General features: G+C 47.5%; 1 protein-coding gene across 2 annotated transcripts in view; it reads right to left on the bottom strand.

Annotated features, from left to right (window-relative positions):
- LOC119970212 (inorganic pyrophosphatase-like) overlaps nucleotides 1–19755 on the bottom strand; it is a 65347-nt gene that overhangs the window by 25644 nt on the left and 19948 nt on the right. For both annotated transcript variants that reach the window (XM_038804465.1, XM_038804464.1), the window contains exons 3-4: nucleotides 5488–5541; nucleotides 2915–3034 (exon numbers count right to left, since the gene is read on the bottom strand). In XM_038804465.1, coding sequence (XP_038660393.1) covers nucleotides 2915–3034; nucleotides 5488–5541 — 174 coding nt within the window. The remainder of the gene's footprint in view (nucleotides 1–2914; nucleotides 3035–5487; nucleotides 5542–19755) is intronic.

Below are 19755 nucleotides of genomic sequence, written 5' to 3'. Positions count from 1 at the left end.
TTTAAAGGGAAAATTTAAAGGGAACAGGTAAGTTTTAAAGTTCGAGGAGGGGGTCAGGCTAGAGAGGGGGTCTGGTTGGACTGGAGGGGAGTGGTGGGAGGGTGTTGTCGGACTTGGGAAGGTGGTCGGGGTTGGTCCAGAGATGGGTCAGCAGAGGAGTCTTCAGTCCAAGGGGGTGTTTTCAGACTTGAGGTGGCTGAGTCCAGGAGGGGCGGTCAATCCAGGAAAGGGGGGGTGGGGGGGGGGGGGGGGGGGGGTGTCAGTCCAGGATGACAGCGGTCAGACCAGAAGAGGTGTGGGGTGGGTCAGGTCAGGCTGGGGAGGTGTGGTGTGGTGTATCCCCTAGTGGATTGTGTGCGTGAGGGGTATCCCAAACAAAGCTGGGGTCTGGATTTTTTAAATAGTTACTCTGGAATTAGAAATAATTATTGTCCTCTAACTTTTTCCAAGTAACTATCTGGGTAAAACTGGCAGATCCATCCAAAGTAAGCAATTTAAATCTGTCAAGAGTATCAATGTTGTAGGAATATCACCTTCTGTTGGACGGTTCCCAGCTCAGCACAATTGGCCAGAGGAAGTTAGCACTTCTTGATAATTGTTGGGTAAACCCCTATGTGAGAACCTCCAAGAGGGACACCCCGGCGCATTATTGGGGTAACCACTAAATGCGACGCTGAGGAACCAGTGCATTATGGGCCTATGAACACCTATCAAATATATACCATGACACAAAAACATTGTAAAGACACAAGGAAACTAGTTCCCTCAAAAACTATTTAAAAAGCCATTGAACCAGTCAAGGATTACGGGGAACAGACTGAGCAATGGAATTCGGCCTGATCAGATCAGTTAATCATATTGAATGGTGGAGCAGGCTCAGGAATCAAATGGCCTACTCCTGATTCTGTTTCTTATCCATCATTCCCTATGTCCTGCCCTCCTTTCTCTTATCTCTTTTGCTTAACGGTCACTTTGCTCCATTAACAACCTTTCCTCTTCTAATAGCTTTAGGGGGTGAAGCCCAAAATCAGTCTGTGGTTTTAAGAGGAGTCCATCAGATTTTCCCTTCCAAACTGGTTGAAAAGAATGCTGCCATGGTTGTGGACCAATGCTCGTTACACTTCAGAGTGGGCCCAAGAATATTGGAATCTATGGGAAAGTATAGGTAGATCCATTTGTGCCAGTGTGTCTGTGACTAGTTGTAACAATACCATGACTTCTAGAGAAGAGCAGACAATTGGCACTTTGTGATTCACCTCGTGACCTCTCAGAAATTCTCCACCATCCATAAACCATATGGCAGAAGTGTGATGGAATTCTCTCCACTTGCCTGGATGGATGCAGTCACAACTCCCAAGAAGCTTAACATCATTCAGGAAGCCTCCATCACAGGACTCAAAATCCACCCCATGGGTCGCCAGCACTCTGAGCTGACACAAAGTACAATATAAAACATTTACTGCAGCAGCTCATCAAACTTACTTCAACAGTGTATTCCTTTCTACAGCATCTACTGCCAAGGTCAAGAGCATCACTGTTGCAGGAATATCACCTTCAAGTTTCCTTACAACTCACATACCATCATGACTTGGGATGCAAATCACAGTTCCCTCATTGTCGCTGGTCCAATATCCTTGAATTCCCTAACTTATGCCGGGATGGAATGCCTTCAGCACAGGGACTGGGTTGGGCAATAAATCTGGCCTTGTCACAACTGGCCACATTCCGAGAATAAACTAAAAGCAAATTTGACAAGCCATGAGGACTGAAGAATAGAATACGCTTCTCTATCTTTGGCCCCAGTACATAATAAACATTCCAGTGTGATATTTTGAAAGAAATGTAAATTAAAGAGTAAGCTCAGTTGCCCTCACATTTGCGTTCTCTGCACACTCTGCAATTCCAAGAGCCCTTCAACTATTTTGTTGCCTTTAATATTCTTCCTACCTTTCCTTTTCCTATATTTCCCTGTTTCCAATCTTGTTGCTAACCTTCCTTCGATTGATACTATTCCTCTCAATGTTGCTATGGGATCAGAGTGATCTCTGATTCACAGTGCCTGTGACAGCAGCCTATTTCCTTCCCTGATAGTCAGGAGAGCCTTTCTCTTTGCACTCACTGGTGTTCTAAAAATTGGACTAATAAGAAGAGGTAATAGCAGTTGTCACAGCAAAATTAAGGCATGGGCAAGAAACTAAACATAGTGTCCAATTAACTAAAGTACAAAAACATTCCAATGTAAGGTGTGTGCACACAAGAGAAAATGACTTGAAAAGGAAAAGAATTTGGCCACCATTTTTGCTTTTGTCTTCTTCACTCCTTAAAAGATAATTCACCTTCTGGACAATCTTCTGAAATGACCCAACATTCGGAAAGAGCGAATCACTCAGTCTCCCAGGAGTTTCATACTCAGTGTGTTTGACACTGATGAACAATCGCGTGATTTTCCATTCTCGGCATAGTAAACCACCCACTCCCCTGAGTCTTCGTCCACAATAGGGATGTTCTTCAGAATGAAACTCGGTTTACAGAGCATTTGGAATAATTTGGCAAAATGAAATAACATCCAAACCATAGTTCTAAAAGCTTAATGGTGGTGAGAACAACATTTATGGGAGATAAGCTTTGATCAAAGAACAAGTACGATGGACTGGGGGCAAGACTACCACACATACAGACACACACATGTATTTTATATCAATGGCCACTGTGACAATCAGGAGTAGGAGGCTGCAGGTGTTCTCCTCTTAGCTGAGGAGAGCGGGATCAATTACAATAGAACTAACTCAAAATAGCCCATAGGTCAAACCTGGCCCTTGCCTGTCCACATCGTTCAGTACCACACACAGTTGAATCATTTATTCCATGGAACTCCAAAATAGGCAGAAGTTCACAAAATTTCATCTTTCTTAACCTGAGGTAGTGCTCCGTAGTTCCAGATATAACCCTTATAAGGAAAGATATTCGCTACATATCGCATTTTCCCATTTTTCATATCCTGTTTGATTGGGTTTAGAGGGACCTTTGTTGCAATCTGGAAAATAAATTTTAAAAACGTTACAACTACAGAATGAAAAAAGTTCCTGCGAACTTTGGCCGGAATTCTCCGCTCCCCACGCGGCGTGGGAGAATCGCGGGAGGACCCCCCGACATTTTTCACGCCCCCCTGGCAATTCTCCACCCCCAACCCGGAAGAATCGCCGCTCGCCATTTTTCACGGCGAACGGCGATTCTCCGACCCCGATGGGCCGAGCGGCCGGCCGTTCACGACCGTTTCACGACGGCGGCAAACACACCTGGTCGCTGCCGTCGTGAAACGGGAGCCAGATGCCCGTTTGGGGCTTCTGGGGGGCCGTTTGGGGCAAGAGCACCACGACTGTGCTCGGGAGGGGACAGGCCCGCGATCGGTGCCCACCGATCGTCGGGCCGGCGTCCAAATCGGACGCACTATTTCCCCTCCGCCGCCCCGCAAGATCAAGCTGCCACGTCTTGCGGGGCGGCTGAGGGGAAAGACGGCCACCACGCATGCGCGGGTTCGTGCCGTCAGCGTCATGACATCAGCCACGCATGCGCGGGTTGGAGCCGGCCAACTTGCGCATGCGCGGCTGACGTCACTAGGCGCGCCGGCCACGTCATTCTTGGCGCGACGCACCCGCGACCGAGAGTTACGGAGCGCCGCTGCTAGCCCCGCCGGGAGGGGAGAATAGGGGGCGAGGAGCGGCCTCCGAGGCCGTCGTGAAACTCGGCCGAGTTCACGACGGCACTCCCGATTTTTCCCGGAAGCAGAGAATTCCGCCCTTTATATTTTATTTTATATGCGTATTTTATGATTTTCCTGTCTGCCTGCTCAGAGGGACTTCAAAGATCACATGAGTAAATTCAAGGAAGAACAGGTAGTTCTCCTAGCGAATTGGCCAGCAAACATCACCATAAACAGACCATTTGGCCCTCATCCCATTGCTGTTGGCAGGGTGCTGTGTACACAGGTGGCTGCCACATCTGTCCACATTACAACAGTGGCTGCATATCAGAACCACATCATTCGCTGTAATGTGAGTTGGGGCATCTGGAAGATGTGAAAGGCTCTATATAAATGCAAGTTCCTTCTTTCTATTAGTTTTTATAATGCATTTCAAAATACCCGAATAAAACCATGCTAACACAGAATACTCATAACACGATGACAGAAATCTAAAGCCAATGCAAATGATACGCTGAGCAATATTCTAGAAAAAAGAAATTTTGGTGCATGAACCAGCCATTTGGGTTTATTTCTATTAAATTATATGTTTGAATCAGGAACAGTGGCACAGTAAGTTTGAAGGACTTCAAATGGGACAATACCCTGAAAGGTTTAAGGTAGGAAGGAAGGAAAGCAGGAGGGGGGGGGGGGCTTCCATCCATGGAGAGCTGTCATTGATCGCCAAAGGGCAACCGCCAAAGAGCAAACCCATCTCCCTTCCCACCCATTAAATATTTAAGTTTAAAAATTGTGCTTCCTGCTCCCGCCAGGCTGCCCACACCAAACATTTTATGACGCGGGCAGTGTTTTAGCAGAATCAATTGGCTTGATAACAAGCCTAACTGACCCATGATTATTCATTTAAATATGGCGGGCGTGCTACCCTGTATTGTGATCACAAACTGACAAACAAGGAATGGTATATGCTTTTATAAACAAGATTTTCAATATAGCCAAAAATCTGAGAAATTGTATTGCACAACAAATATTTTTGAGCTGGAATGCACTGCCTGTAGCAGATTCAACAGGCAATTAGATAAATAATTGAAAGAGAATTTCCAAGGTTATGGAGAAAGAGCAGGGCAGTGGGACTAATTGGATATCATAGAATTTACAGTGCAGAGAGTGGCCATTCGGCCCATCAAGTTTGCACCGGCCCTTGGAAAGAGCACTCCACCCATGCCCACACCTCCACCCTACCCGTTTAACCCAAGAACCCCACCCATTCAAAGAACCAGTGTTGATATGATGGGCCAAGTGGTCCCTTCAATGTTGTAAGTTTCTCGAATCCATTAAATTCCATATCCCAGTTGTCTCAAGCTCCTGTTAGTTAGCAAGAGGGACACCAGTTTCCATTGAATCATCAGCTACTCTGCACTACTGATCTCGCGAACCACACATTTGACTGAAGCTGATAAACGGGGCGGCACGGTGGCACAGTGGTTGGCACTGCTGCCTCAGCGCCAGGGATCTGGGTTCAACTCTGGCCTTGGGAGTTTGAACTTTCTCCCAGTGTGTGGGCGGGTTTCCTCAGGGTGCTCCAGTTTCTTCCCCCACTCCAGTTGGATTAGCCATGCTAAATTTCCCCTTTGTGTCCAACGGTGTTCAGGTTAGGCGGGGCTACAGGGATTGGGCAGTGTTGTGGGCCTGGTGGAGTGTTCTTTCAGAGGTTCGGTGGAAACTCAATGGGCTGAGTGGCCTTCTTCTGCACTGGAGGAATTCTATTCCATACCACAAGAACTCACCTCCATTTTAGCGTTTGTCCAACGAGGCACTTCTACAACCATATTAAACAAGCCCTGTAAAAGAGTGCAACATCTGAGCAACAGCAGTGCATAATGTTTATTCTTGAGGTACATCTGATGCCACAATTCAAAGCTGTAATTTAGAGAATAACCAGATGTTGGTGATTCCTGTGTGTGTGGTCCACGGCCTTGGGATGTGTTTTCTGGGCTATGACTGGATACCTGTAATTACCTTTAATAAAGTCAAATAAAAATGAATGAATATTGGATCTGATTAACCAGTATTTCCAAACACTTCCAAACCATGTTGTTTGTCTTTTTTTTAAAGAACATCTGTCCGGTCATGTTTCGTACACTCTCCCTGTGTTTTATTTCTCTTAGCCTTACTGGACCCATTCACTGAGTTCTCCACAGTCTCCGTACTCTGTGTTGTGGCCCTTTCTGATTTTTGACTTTGGTTTCTCTGCCTTTCACTTTTCCCCTTACTGCCTTTTGTTTCTGTCCCCACTTTACTTCCCTCCGACTTCCTATCCACCTGCCACATTAATTTAAATGAAATGAAAATTGCTTATTGTCACGAGTAGGCTTCAATAAAGTTACTGTGAAAAGCCCCTAGTCGCCACATTCCAGCGCCTGTTCGGGGAGGCTGGTACGGGAACTGAACCGTGCTGCTGGCCTGCCTTGGTCTGCTTTAAAAGCCATCGATTTAGCCCAGTGTGCTAAACCAGCCCCTGCCCTGCCCAACAACACCAGCAAACACTCCCCAAGGACATTGGTTCGAGTCCTGCTCAGGTGCAGACCGTCCTGTTTGTACTGCTCCCATCTCCCCCAGAACCGGTTCCAATTTCCCAAAAATTTGAATCCCTCCCTCTTGCACCATCTCTCAAGGCACGTATTCATCTCGTCTATCCCAACATTCCTACTCTGACTAGCATGTGGCACTGGTAACAATCATGAGATTACTACCTATGAGGTCCTATTTTTAGTTTAACTCCTAACTCCCTAAATACAGCTTGTAGGACCTCATCATATTCTTTTACCTATAACGTTGGTGCCTATATGCACCACGGCAACTGGCTGTTCACCACCCCCCTCAGAATATCCTGCAGCCACTCGGAGACATCCTTGATCCTTTCACCAGGGAGGCAGCATACCATCCTGGAGTCTCGTTTGCTTCCGCAGAAATACCTGTCTATTGCCCTTACCATCGAGTCGCCCATCATTATAGCTCTGCCACTCTTTTTCCTGCCCTCCTGTGCAGCAGAGCCAGCCACAGTGCCATGAACCACAAGACCTTCATCAACCATCTCTGTTATCTCATTAAAAAACGGAATGAAGTTCGATAAATACAATTTGCCTTTAACAAAACAGTTCTGGCTTTGTCTAATTAATCCACACTTTCCCAAGTGACTACTAATTTGGTTCCAAATGGTCATCTCGGAAAGCTTTTTTGCCACTGAGGTTAAACTGTAGTTGCAGGGCTTATCCCCACACTTTTGTGAAGAAGGGTGTAACATTAACAATTCTCCAGTCCTTTGACCTTGTATCCAAGGAGGATTACGGTTTGTACCTTTGCGATGTGCACCCTTTTTTCCCTCCACATCTTTAGCTGAACCCTATGTGGTCCCAGTGACTTACGAATTTTAAGTTCAGCCAGCCTTTCTGATACTGTATCACCTTTTGCCCATCCAGTATCTCAATTCCCCTTATTTCACTATGGCATTGACAGTATCGTCTTCCCTCGTAAAGACAGATGTAAAGAACTAATTTAATACCTCGGTCATGCCTTCCGCCTCCATGCATAGGTCCCATTTTTGGATCCCTAATTATCCCACTCTTTTACCAGTGATACAAGACATTTAGATTTCCTTTTATAGGAGCTGTGGTCTCCTGTCCGTAAGACCATAAGATTTAGGAGCAGAATCAGGCCACTCAGCCCATCGAGTCTGCTTCGCCATTCAATCATGGCTGATATTTTCTCATCCCTATTCTCCTGCCTTCTCCCCAAAACTCCTGATCCCCTTATTAATCAAAAACCTATCTATCTCTGTCTTAAAGACACTCAGTAATTTGGCCTCCACAGCCTTCGGTGGAAAAGAGTTCCACAGATTCACCACCCTCTGGCTGAAGAAATTCCTCCTCAAATGCGTTTTACAGGATCGTCCCTTTAGTCTGAGATGGCATCCTCTGGTTCTAGTTTTTCCTACAAGTGGAAACATCCTCTCTACGTCCACTCTATCAGGCCTCATAGTATCCTGTATGTTTCAATAAGATCCCCCCTCATCCTTCTAAACTCCAATGAGTACAGACCCAGAGTCCTCAACCGTTCCTCATACAACAAGTTCTTCATTCCAGGGATCACTCATGTGAACCTCCTCTGGGCCCTTTCCAAGGCCAGCACATCCTTTCTTAGATACGGGGCCCAAAACTGCTCACAATACTGCAAATGGAGTCTGACCGGTGCCTTATACAGCCTCAGAAGTACATCCCTGGTCTTGTATTCTAGCCCTCTTGACATGAATGCTAACATTGCATTTGCCTTCTTAACTGCCGACTGAACCTGCCACATTAACCTGAAGAGAATCGTGAACAAGGATTCCCAAGTCCCTTTTTGCTTCTGAGTTCCTAAGCATTTCCCCATTTAGAAAGTAGTCTATGCCTAAATTCCTCCTTCCAAAGTGTATAACCTCACACTTTTCCAAATTGTATTTCATTTGCCACTTCATTGCCCACTCTCCTAGCTTGTCCAAATCCTTCTTCAGCCCCCTTGCTTCCTCAATACTACCTGTTTCTCTACAGATCTTTGTATCATCTGCGAACTTAGCAACACTGCCTTCAGTTCCTTCTTCCAAATCATTAATGTCATACTCTTCCTTTGTCTCTCATTTTCTATTTCACTTCTTTGGCTCCCCAAGATGTTCTCAGGCAGGTTTTGCATGTCAATTGCCCTACACTGGGAACCTTCCAAATTAAAATCTCTTCTAACTTCTGAGCAACTATTGCACAGACCAACACTGACCCCCCGCCCCTTCCTGCCGGATTATTCCCTAAATGCTCCCTGACTATTATTTGACCCACTTGAGCCATTTCATTTCCTAGACCGTTATCCAGCAATCCCTTCTTTCTTTTTGGGCTGGAAACATACGGATCAAGAAATTTCATATAAACACACTTCAAAAAGTTCCCCCTCTCTGCCCTTTACACTATTACTATCCCAGTGTATATTCGGATAATTAAAGAGTTTTGCACATCTCTTCAATTTGCTCCTCTATACCTTTCCCACTACTTGGTCACCTATTGAATACACTCAGTATATCATATTACCATATGGCTACTTTTACCTGTCGCTCACTAACCATTTTTAACCACCCTTCATCCAATAGATACATGTACAGTAAACCTAATTTAGACTTTATTACATTACATCTCATTCTGGCCCCATTAATTTCTTACTATTTCTTACTCTAATGCTCTCTGTCTTCCCTAATCCTTGAGTGCCTGGTTTATCCTTTCCTACACTACATCTTGGCTCTCACCCCTCTGTTAAGCTGGTTAACACCCTCTGCTGCAAACTAGTTACAACCCATCCAGCAATTACAGACCCCACCTCCCCCAGAATGGATTCCAATGCCCCCTGAATCTAAAGCCCTCCCTTGTACACTCTCTCCTGCCATGCATTCATTGGGCAAATTGTGGTTAACCAACTCGCTTTAGTTTTTTGATGAGGTATCAGAAGCGCTTGGTGAAATGCGGTTGATGTAATGGACGTTGACTTTCAAAAGACATTGGGTAAGAGGTCATGTCACAGGCTTGCCAGCATAGCTTGAGCCCATGATATAACGGGAACAGTAGCTGCATGGATACAAAACGCTGAAAGGAACACAAAGCAGTGGTGAATGGGGAAGTGGAGTCAGTTTTTTTGGACTTGAGGAAGGTATAAGGTGAGATACCCCAGGGGGTCAGTGTTAAGGTCCCTGCTTTTCTTGCCCTAGACTTGTCAAACTTTGTGGATTACACAAAAGTGGGCAGTGTTGTGAATTGCGAGGAGAATGGTGATAAATTTCAAGTGATCATCGACAGGCTGGTGGAACGGGCAGACAGTGGCTGATGAAATTTAATGCAGAGAAATATGAGGCGATACAGAAAAATGAGTAACAATATAAAATAAAAGGTACAATTCTAAAGTGGGAGAGATCTGGGGATATACATGCACAAATTATTGAAGGTGGCAGATCAGGTTCAGAAAGCAATTAATAAAGTGTACAAATCATGAGCCTTATACATAGGGATGTAGAATACAAAAGCAAGCAAGTTAAGATAAACCTTTACACAACACTGGGTCAGCCTCAGCTGGACACCACTCTTTAAGAAGGATGTGAAGGCATTAGAAAGGGTGCGGAATAGTTTCATGAAAATGGTTCCAGGAATGAGGAATTTCAGTTCCACAGACCGGAGAAGCTGGGGCTGTTCTCCACGGAGAAGAGAGGATTCAGAGGAGATATAATAATAATGTTTTATTGTCACAAGTAAGAAGGTACTGTGAAAAGCCCCTAGTCGCCACTTCCGGCGCCTGTTCGGGGAGACCGGTATGGGAATTGAACCCATGCTGCTGATCTTGTTATGCATTACAAACCAGCTGTCTAGCCCACTGAGCTAAACTGGCCCTTTGTTGGTAATGGTGATCAAACTCATGATGGGACTGGACAGAGAAAATAGGAAGAAACATTGGCCGGAGTGGCAGCTCAGCTTTCCCAGAAGACAGCGTGGAAGCTGGTAATATCTCCAAGAGATAGCGTGCTGATTGGTGGTAGCTGAAAGACACAGTGGGGACTAGGCCAGGTCTGGAGAACCAGTTTGCTGTCATCCTCCTGCCCACTTCACAGCTGAACATCCCGTGGCACTGACTGCATTCACCAGGGCAACATATTGCACTACATGAGTGAAATGGATTGCCAAGTCCAGGATGGAAAATTCCTTCCATATATCGGTGCTTTTCATGGAGGAAGTGAGCTGAGTGTGGATGGGTGGGCGGGAGGGGGAAAGAGAGTATGGGTTCCAGCTAAATCTATGAATTTTTGTTTAACAATGGTAGGGAGCATTTCTGCTCCTTTGGGAATCTATGTTCCATATCTTATTTGAGAAGAACTCAGTCCTTTAACACCCAATCAATACAACGTGGCTAAAAGTAAAATACAGCGGATGCTGGAAATCTGAAATAATCTGACGAATAATCCTTGACCTGAAACAACTGTTTCTCTCTCCACAGTTGCTGCCAGACCTGCTGAGTATTTCCAACATTTTGTGTTTAGGACAATTTTGTTGTTTCACCGTGGAATGGTTCCTGTGACTAATCACAGACCAAGCGAACTTATGGCACAGCCGGTTGAGTCTTCGAATGGTGATTCAGTCAGATATTAAAGAATCCTAACTATCATTACAGCATTTTGTTTAGTGCAATCTGTGTTTCTGGGAATACGCACCAGCCCCTGATATTTTACCATCTGCGATTTGAGAACAGTTCCAAGGGGAGGAAATGTGCTTATCCTTGCTGCTCCTAGAGTATGGTAGCATTTTGAGTTTGAAATTTTATCTGTGCCCTATGGGGACTGAGTGAACTTAATTTTCTTCATCTTTATTAACATGTGCGCCATTCTCCATTGAAGTAGGGAAAGATTGGGCAGAGATTTCAAAGAAAAGGCTGGTGGCAACATTAGATGGGGGAGCCAAAGTGAATGAACAACAACTTGCATTTATATAGTGCCTTTAATGCAATATAATGTCTCACGGGGCTCACAAGACCGCAATCAACTAACCAAATAAAAGGAGACATGAGGACAGAGCCCTTAAAGCTCCTTAGTTAAAGAGCGTCTTAAAGGAGAAGAAAGCAGAAGAGGAAAGAGAGGCAGAGAGGGTTAAGGAAGGAATTCCTAAAGTTAGGGTGTGGATAGCTGAAGACCCAACCATTAACAGCGGGAGTGAAGGAGGTGGGGATGCCCAAGAAGCCAGAGGACTGGAGAATATTCAAGAGGTTTGCAGCTGGAGGCGGGCACAGAGATAGGGAAGAGCATAGCCATGGATGAACTTGAAAATGACAATTTTAAAACTGACCCACTGTTGAATTATTCTGACAGCGCCACACAGGGATACAATATTATGAGAGTCCCATTACCTTACAGTGATTTTCGCAGATGTATAATGTCTATAACTCCTCCTCAGTTACCACTTTTTTGTTATTTCATGATCCAAAGTATAAGTTATGACCCTGTTGCTACCTATGACCTCCAGGCATTCTGCCTATTTCCTCCCACTTCCTGCATGAGCAGGAACCACCAGTGATTTTCCTTGGAACAAAGAAGGCTGAGGGGTGACTTAATTGAGGTGTACAATGTTATGAGGGGAAGAGATAGAGTGGTGGTGGAGAATTCTAGAACCAGGGGACATCGATTCAAGATACATGGCAGAAGGTGCAGAGGGGACACAAGGAAGAACTTTTTAACGCAGAGGGGAGTCTGGAATTCGCTGCCTGAGTTGGTAGTGGAGGCAGAGGCACTAAACTCTTTTAAAAAGTACCTGGATCTGCACCTTAAGTGCTGTAAGCTACAGGGCTATGGACCAAGTGCAGGAAGGTGGGATTAGAAAGGGCACCTGGGTGTCCTCGGGCTGGCTAGACAAGATTGGCAGGTTGACAAGATTGTTAAGAAAACGTACGGAATGCTCTCCCTCATTGGCAGAGGTATAGAATATGAAAGTAAGGATATAATGCGAAATTGTATAAAACACTGGTGAGGCCACAACTGGAATATTGGGCGAAATTCTCCCCTACCCGGCGGGGCGGGGGGTCCCGGCGTAGCGGCAACCAGTCCGGCGTCGGGCCTCCCCAAAGGTGCGGAATTCTCCGCACCTTTAGGGACTAGGCCCGCGCCGGAGTGGCTCCCGCTCCGTCGACTGGCGCGAGCGGCCTTTGGCTCCACGCCGCCCGGCGTCAGGGCTGACGGAAAGGCCTTCGCCGGTCGGCCGGAGTCCGCGCATGCGCCGGAGCGTCAGCGGCCGCTGACGTCACCACCGGCACATGCGCGGTGGAGGGGGTCTCTTCCGCTTCTGCCATGGTGGAGGGCGTGGCGGCGGCGGAAGAAAAAGAGTGCCCCCCTGGCACAGGCTCGCCCGCCGATCGCTGGGCCCCGATCGCAGGCCAGGCCACCATGGGGGCACCCCCCGGGGTCCGATCGCCCCGCGCTCCCCCCAGGACCCGCTCGCGTCGCCTGCTCCCGCCAGCTCAGAGGTGGTTTAAACCACGTTGGTGGGAGAGGCCTGACAGCGGTGGGACTTCGGCCCATCGTGGGCCGGAGAATCGCCGCGGGGGGCCCGCCAACCGGTGGGACGCGATACCCGCCCCCGCCTATTCACGGGTGGCGGAGAATTCCGGCCACAGCGGGAGTGGGATTTACGCCGGTCCCGGGCGATTCCCCGACCCTGCGGGGGTCGGAGAATTCCGCCCATTATGTGCAGTTCTGGTCAGCACATTACAGGAAGAATGTTATTGCTCTGGAGAGAGGCTGAATGTCCTCCTTCTGTGCATTAACTTTTCTATGATTCTATGAATTCATGCTTTGAACTACTATGAACTCAACTCTAACTAGGGTGGCAGGCTGCAGATTTGTGCACTGAGCAAGTGGAGGCTCAGCAGCACCATCTGGTGGTACAGCTGGGTCATTGCTCATTTCAAATGGGAACACCGACTGAAGTGACACCTGCAGGCTTTCTGGAGATTGATGCCAGGCAACTGTTGACATTTCATTGTTGGAAAATCCCACAGCTGATGGTCACCATCTCTAAAAACAGCACTTGGCATAAACTAAAGCATTCTCGCTAAATTCCTGCTGCACTGCACACCGAGCCAATATTGCACACTGGGCAGCACGGTAGCACAGTGGTTAGCACTTCTACCTCACAGCTCCAAGGTCCCAGGTTCAATTCCCGGCTTGGATCACTGTCTGTGCGGAGTCTGCACATCCTCCCCGTGTCTGCGTGGGTTTCCACCAGGTGCTCCGGTTTCCTCCCACAGTCCAAAGATGTGCAGGTTAGGTGGATTGGCCACGCTAAATTGCCCTTCGTGTCCAAAGATGTGTAGGTTTGGTGGGGTTAGGGATAGGATGGGGGAGTGTGTCGAGGCAGGGTGCTCTTTCAGGTCAGTGCAGACTCGATGGACCAAATGGCCTCCTTTTGTACTGTAGGGATTCTATGGTTCTGTCTTCAAGGTTTTCAGGATAGATGAATGCAATTTAAGAGCAAACTCGGTAAGAATTTGAGATTCAAAGAGGGAAGATGAATAGATATTTAAATTCAATTACTTCACACAGAGAAAAGAAGTTGAAGTAAAAATGAATGTGAAACATAGAAATCGGCAATGCCAAATGAAATACTCTTTTTTTTATTCTTCTGATTTACAAAAGAAGCAAAACCACAGCAAGTGGTTCAGGTCTGCAATACACTGCCTGGTGGTGTGGTGGAGACAGGTTCAATCGAGGATTCAAGAGGGTATCAGATGATTATTTGAATAGAAACAATGTGCAAGGGTAGGGGGAAAAGGCAGGGCCATGGCACTGAGTCAGAATGCTCACTGGAGAGCAGGTGCAGATGTGATGGGCTGAATGGCCTTCTGCTGTGCTGTAACAATTCTGTGAAAAGGAATTTTGTGAGTCAGCAGCACGTTTTACATCTCTCCCGATTTGACATCAATGGAAATAAAAATCAGGAGGGATATGTGCTGCGGCCTGACTATTGCCTAAAGCGAAGATTAACCCCCAGGAGTGGAAGTGCAAAGATTGCCAGAATAGGAACATGACTAAAAGAATCAACATTGTAAGTGGGAATTAAAAGCACAAATACAATTAAAATCATTAGATTTAGGATCAAAGATAAGTCATTCGGCCTCTCAAACCCACTCTGCCATTCAACAGTATCATGCTTGATCTGATTATGGCCTCAACTACAATTTCTTGCCTGCACCCTCCCTCCCCCGCCCCATAACCGTTGACTCCCTTGTACATCAAAAATCTCTAATCTAACTCTGCCATGAATATATTTAATGACCCAGCCTCCGTTCCCTGTGGAAGAGAATTCCAAAGATAGATGACCCACTGAGAGACCAAATTCTTCCTCATTTCGATCCTTACGAAGAAGCCCCGAGCAAATGAGCCGCCGAGGGCGATGGTGGTACGAATGCACCAGTTCCTGGACAAGGAACATATTCTGCGATGGGCCAAGGAATAACGGAGCAGCAGGTGGGAGAATTACGAGTTACGCATATATCAAGACCATTGCACGGATTTGGCCAAGAGGCGAGCTGGATTTAATCGGGCAAAATCGGCCCTCTTTAAGAAGGGGGTGAAGTTCACAATGCTGTATCCGGCCAGTCTTTGAGTCACGTGTGAGGACCGGGAATTTTACTTTGAAACACCAGACAATTGATTGAGCCATTGGCTCCATTGAGTCAGTCAGAGGTTTAGGGGTATGGAAAGGGATAGTGTGAGGGGGGGGGGATAGAGCATAGGGTGTCCTCATATGCCGATGACTTGTTATTATACATGTCGGAACTGAGTATGTTAATACGGGAAATACTGGAGCTGTTTCGGGTGTTTGGGTCTTTCTCAGGGTACAAATTAAATCTGGACAAGAGTGAATATTTTGTGGTGTCTCGGCTGGAGGTGGCGGCAGCGGTGGGGGGGCTGCCAGTCCGTAAGGCAGGGACTCACTTTAGATACCTGGGGGTGCAGGTTGCTTGGAATTGGGGGGGGGGCTCCGCAGGTACAACATTTCTAGTTTGGTGGGGAGAGTGAAAGCTGATCTGGCAAGGTGGGATGGTCTCCCTCTGTCATTGGTGGGTCGGGAACAGGCGGTTAAAATAAATGTGCTGCCGCGATTCCTGTTTATTTTTCAATGCCTGCCGATTTTCCTGCCAAAGGCACTTTTTTAGAGAAACTGAAGGGATGATTTCCTCGTTCATATGGGGAGGGAAGGTGGCCAGAATTTAAAAGGTGCTACTACAGAGAGGAAGGCAGGGGCTTTGGGTCTTCTAAATCAGATTAATACTGAGTATTATTACTGGGCGGCGAATGTGGAGAAGGTATGGAGCTGGGTCAGAGGGGTTGACTCCCAATGGGTCAGAATGGAGGAGAGTTTGTGTAGGGGGTCAGGATTGAAGGCGCTAGTGGCAGCGCCGCTCCCGACGGCCCCGGGGAGATACTCAGCGAGTCCGGTAGTAATAGCTTTGTTGAGAATTTGAAGGCAGATTCGACAGCACTTGGGGTGAGGGCAGGCTCAAGGGAAATGCCGATTCAGGGGAACCATAGATTTGAGCCAGGGAAGTGGAATGGAAATTTTCGGAGATGTGAGGGATGGAAATTTTTGGAGATGTGAGGAGAAAGGAATTAGGACACTAAAAGATTTATTTCTTGGGGGTCGTTTTGCAGGATTGTAGGAGCTGGGAGCGAAGTTTGGGCTGGAGCAGGGGGAAATATTTAGATACATGCAGGTTCGAGACTTTGCCAAAAAGGAGATACAGAAATTCCCAGTAGAACCGGCTTCCACAGTGCTGGAGGAGGTGTTGACGAAAGGGGGACTGGAGAAGGGGGTACTATCAGAGGTTTACGGGGCTATTTTAGAGGAAAAGGCGCTGCTAGAAGTGATCAAGGCAAAGTGGGAGAAAGAGGGAGAGGTAATGGAGGAGGGGTTCTGGTGTGTGGTGCGCTGGAGGGTGAACGCCTCCACCTCGTGTGCGAGGTTGGGGCTGATGCAGCTGAAGATGGTGTACAGAGCGCACCTTATAAGGGCGAGGATGAGCCGGCTCTTTGAGGGGATAGATGTTTGTGAACGTTGCAGGAGAATTACTGGAAGGAGGTGTTTAGGGTAATCTTTAAAGTGGTGTACATGAAACTGGACCCGGGCCCTCGGGAGGCCATATTCGGGGTGTTGGACCAGCCAGGGTTGGAAACGGGCGCGGAGGCAGATGTTGTAGCCTTCGCCTCATTGATCGCCCGATGGCGGATCCTGTTGGGATGGAGATCTGTGCCCTGGCGTGACGGGGGGACCTGCTGGAATTCTTGACGCTTGAAAAGGTTAAATTTGAACTGAGGGGAAGGATGGAGAGATTCTACAACTCATGGGCGTCATTCATTATGCATTATTTCAAGAATTGGATCACATCGAACATTAGGGGGGGTTGGGGGCTGGGAGGAGGGGGACTGTATGTGTTAATGATGACTATGGGTGGTTCCTGATTCCTTTTTGTCATTTGTTTATGTCTGGAGTTTGGTGGGAGGATGGGATCGTTGTTATTGATATGGGGATTGACATTACATTCGTTACTGATTATTGTTTATTGTTGGGTGTAAATTTGGGAGAAAATGTGAAAAAGGAGAATAAAAAAAATATTTTTAAAAAAGAAACACCAGACAATGCATTGGCTTTCATCAAGGACAAAAGACTAGATGTGAACTAAAGACACTGAAACTTGGGGAGAGCATTGCAGTGGCAATTTGGTGAAAATCACTTTTACGCTGTTTTGAATAAGTAGTGCTATGTATAATAAAGGACTGTTTCTGTTTCTAAAATTAACTTTGTTTCATTGGGAGCTGCGTAGAGGGAATTATTTCCACTGTTTGTTTACTGGGAAATGTGATGCTTTGAATATGTATGTCTAAGCGGGGGAGAGCAGGGAGAACAATGGGGAGATATAATGTTTGGCGCCATGGGTGGGAACGATCAGGTCAGCTGACTCACGGATGCACAGTGGGGAGCGAGCAGGTGATAAGCTTGATATGGGGGGGGTTTGGGTTTCTGGTGCTGTTACTAGGGGGGAGGGAGGGGGGGGAGCTGCTTTGCTGACAGGGGAGGAACTGTTACTGGGGGACAAATGGGAGGTCGAGGTCGGCGGATGCCCGAGGGCGGGCTCGAGGAGGCGGGAGACGCGAGCTGGAGACTGGCCTAAAAAGGGTGATAGTTAGTCGGCAGGGGGGTGGGAGGGAGAAAGAGTCCCCCGACCAGGCTGATTACTTGGAACGTTAGAGGGCTAAATGGGCTGGTCATGAGGGCTCGCGTGTTCGCGCATTTGAGGAGACTGAAGGTGGATCATAACTTGATCATGGGGGAAAATTTCAACCGTCATTGATCCAGAATTGGACCAGTCAAAATCCGGGACAGGGAGGGTGCCAGCTGCGTGAAAGGGATTGAAGGAGTTAATGGAGCAGATGGGGGGAGTAGACACATGGAGGTTTGGACGGCCAAGAGTGAATAGTTTTCGTTTTTCTCCCATGTCCACAAGGTATATTCTCGGATCGACTTTTTTGTTCTGAGCAGGGCGCTGATATTGGGGGTGGCGGATACCGAGTAACTCGGCAATCGCAGCGTCGGATCATGCCCCACACTGGTTGGATCTACGGGTTAGTATGGAGAGAGGACAACGCCCGCTATGGAGGCTGTGGGTTATTAGCCGATGAAGCGGTCTATGGGCGGGTAAACAAGTCCATCCAGAACTACCTGGAAATAAATGATATAGGAAGTCTTTGCAGGAAAGGTGTGGGAAGCTTTGAAGGCAGTAGTCAGAGGGGAATTAATCTTGATATGGGCCCATAGAGAAAAGGTGGAACAAGCTGAGAGGGATAGGTTAGTTGGGGAGATACTTCAGGTGGACAGGAGATATTTGGAAGCCCCGGATGTGGTGCTACTGAAGGAGCAGCGGAGGTTACAGGTGGAGTTGGGGCTGTTGACTCCAGGGAAGGCAGTGGAACAACTGAGGAAGGCAAGTGGAGCGGTCTAGGAGTATGGGGAAAAGGCAAGCAGAATGTTAGCGCACCAGCTCAGAAAAAGGGAGGCGGCCAAGGAAATAGGGAGAGTATAGAGATGGGAACACAGTCCTGGACCCAGTGGGAGTGAATGAGGTGTTTAAGGACTTTTACAGTAAATTATACGAGTAGGTGTGGAGGTTCCTGAGGGTGGAAGAGGAACTGGTGGAAGAACTGGGAGCCCCAATTGAAATTGAGGAAATAACTGAGGGTCTGGAGGGCGTGCAGTCGGACAAGACCCCAGGGCCAGACGGCTACCCGGCAGAATTCTATAAGAAGTTCTCAGAGATATTGAGCCCACTGCTGGTGAGGGCATTTAATGAAGCAAGAGAGAAGGGAGTCCTCCCCCCAACAATGTCGCAGGCCTCAATATCATTGATTCTCAAACGGGAGAAGGATCCGGAGCAATGCGGGTCATACAGGCCAATCTCCATACTGAATGTGGACGCCAAATTGTTGGCTGAGATATTGGCCACAAGGATCAAGGATTGTGTCCCGGGGGTGATAGGGGGAGACCAGACGGGATTTGTAAAAGGCAGGCAACTCATGACCAATGTTAGAAGGCTCTTAAATGTTATTATGATGCCCTCAGAGGGAGGGGAGATGGAGGCGGTGGTCACGATGGATGCGGAGAAGGCTTTTGATTGGGTGGAGTGGAATTATCTGTGGGAGGTGCTGGAAAGGTTTGGGTTCGGTGGGGGCTTTATTGACTGGGTGCGGTTGCTCTATCAGGCACCAGTAGCGAGTGTGTGTACGAACCGGTTGAGGTCAGGTTATTTTAAACTACACAGAGCGACAAGACAAGGGTGCCCCCTCTCCCCGTTGTTGTTTGCTCTGGCCATAGAGCCATTGACCAGGCGTTAAGAACCTCTAGGAACTGGAACTGTCTCGCTTCACGCGGATGACTTGCTCCTGTACATCTCAGATCCGTTTGGGGATGGGGAAATTATGCGGATCTTAGGGGAATTTGGCACGTTTTCGGGGTATAAACTGAACATGGGGAAAAGCGAGATGTTCGTGATCCAGGCGTGAGTGCAGGAGAAGAAACTGGGAGATCTGCCGTTTAGAATGGTAGGAAGGAGCTTTCGATATCTGGGAATCCAGGTGGCTCGGGAAAGGGAGGCACTGTACAAGTTAAACCTGTCCCGGCTCGTAGAAAAAATAAAAGAGGCCTTTGAGAGATGGGACATGCTCTCGCTATCACTGGCGGGGAGGGTACAGACCGTAAAAATTACAGTCCTCCCCAGATTCCTGGTTGTCTTTCAGTGCACTGATAACGGCACCTCTTCCGCTCTCGCTGGCCCGATACTCCACAAGTCCGGTCGTAGTGGCGACTCTGAGAATCTGGGGGCAGTGGAGGAAATCAGTTTGAACCCCGATCTACAATAACCATCGGTTTGTATCAGGTAGACAGGATGGTGGGTCCCAG

The sequence above is a fragment of the Scyliorhinus canicula genome, chromosome 8 (genome assembly GCF_902713615.1).
Source record: "Scyliorhinus canicula chromosome 8, sScyCan1.1, whole genome shotgun sequence".
NCBI lineage: Eukaryota > Metazoa > Chordata > Chondrichthyes > Carcharhiniformes > Scyliorhinidae > Scyliorhinus > Scyliorhinus canicula.
Note: the sequence above shows the minus strand (reverse complement) of the source record. Positions and strands in the feature narration are given on the sequence as shown.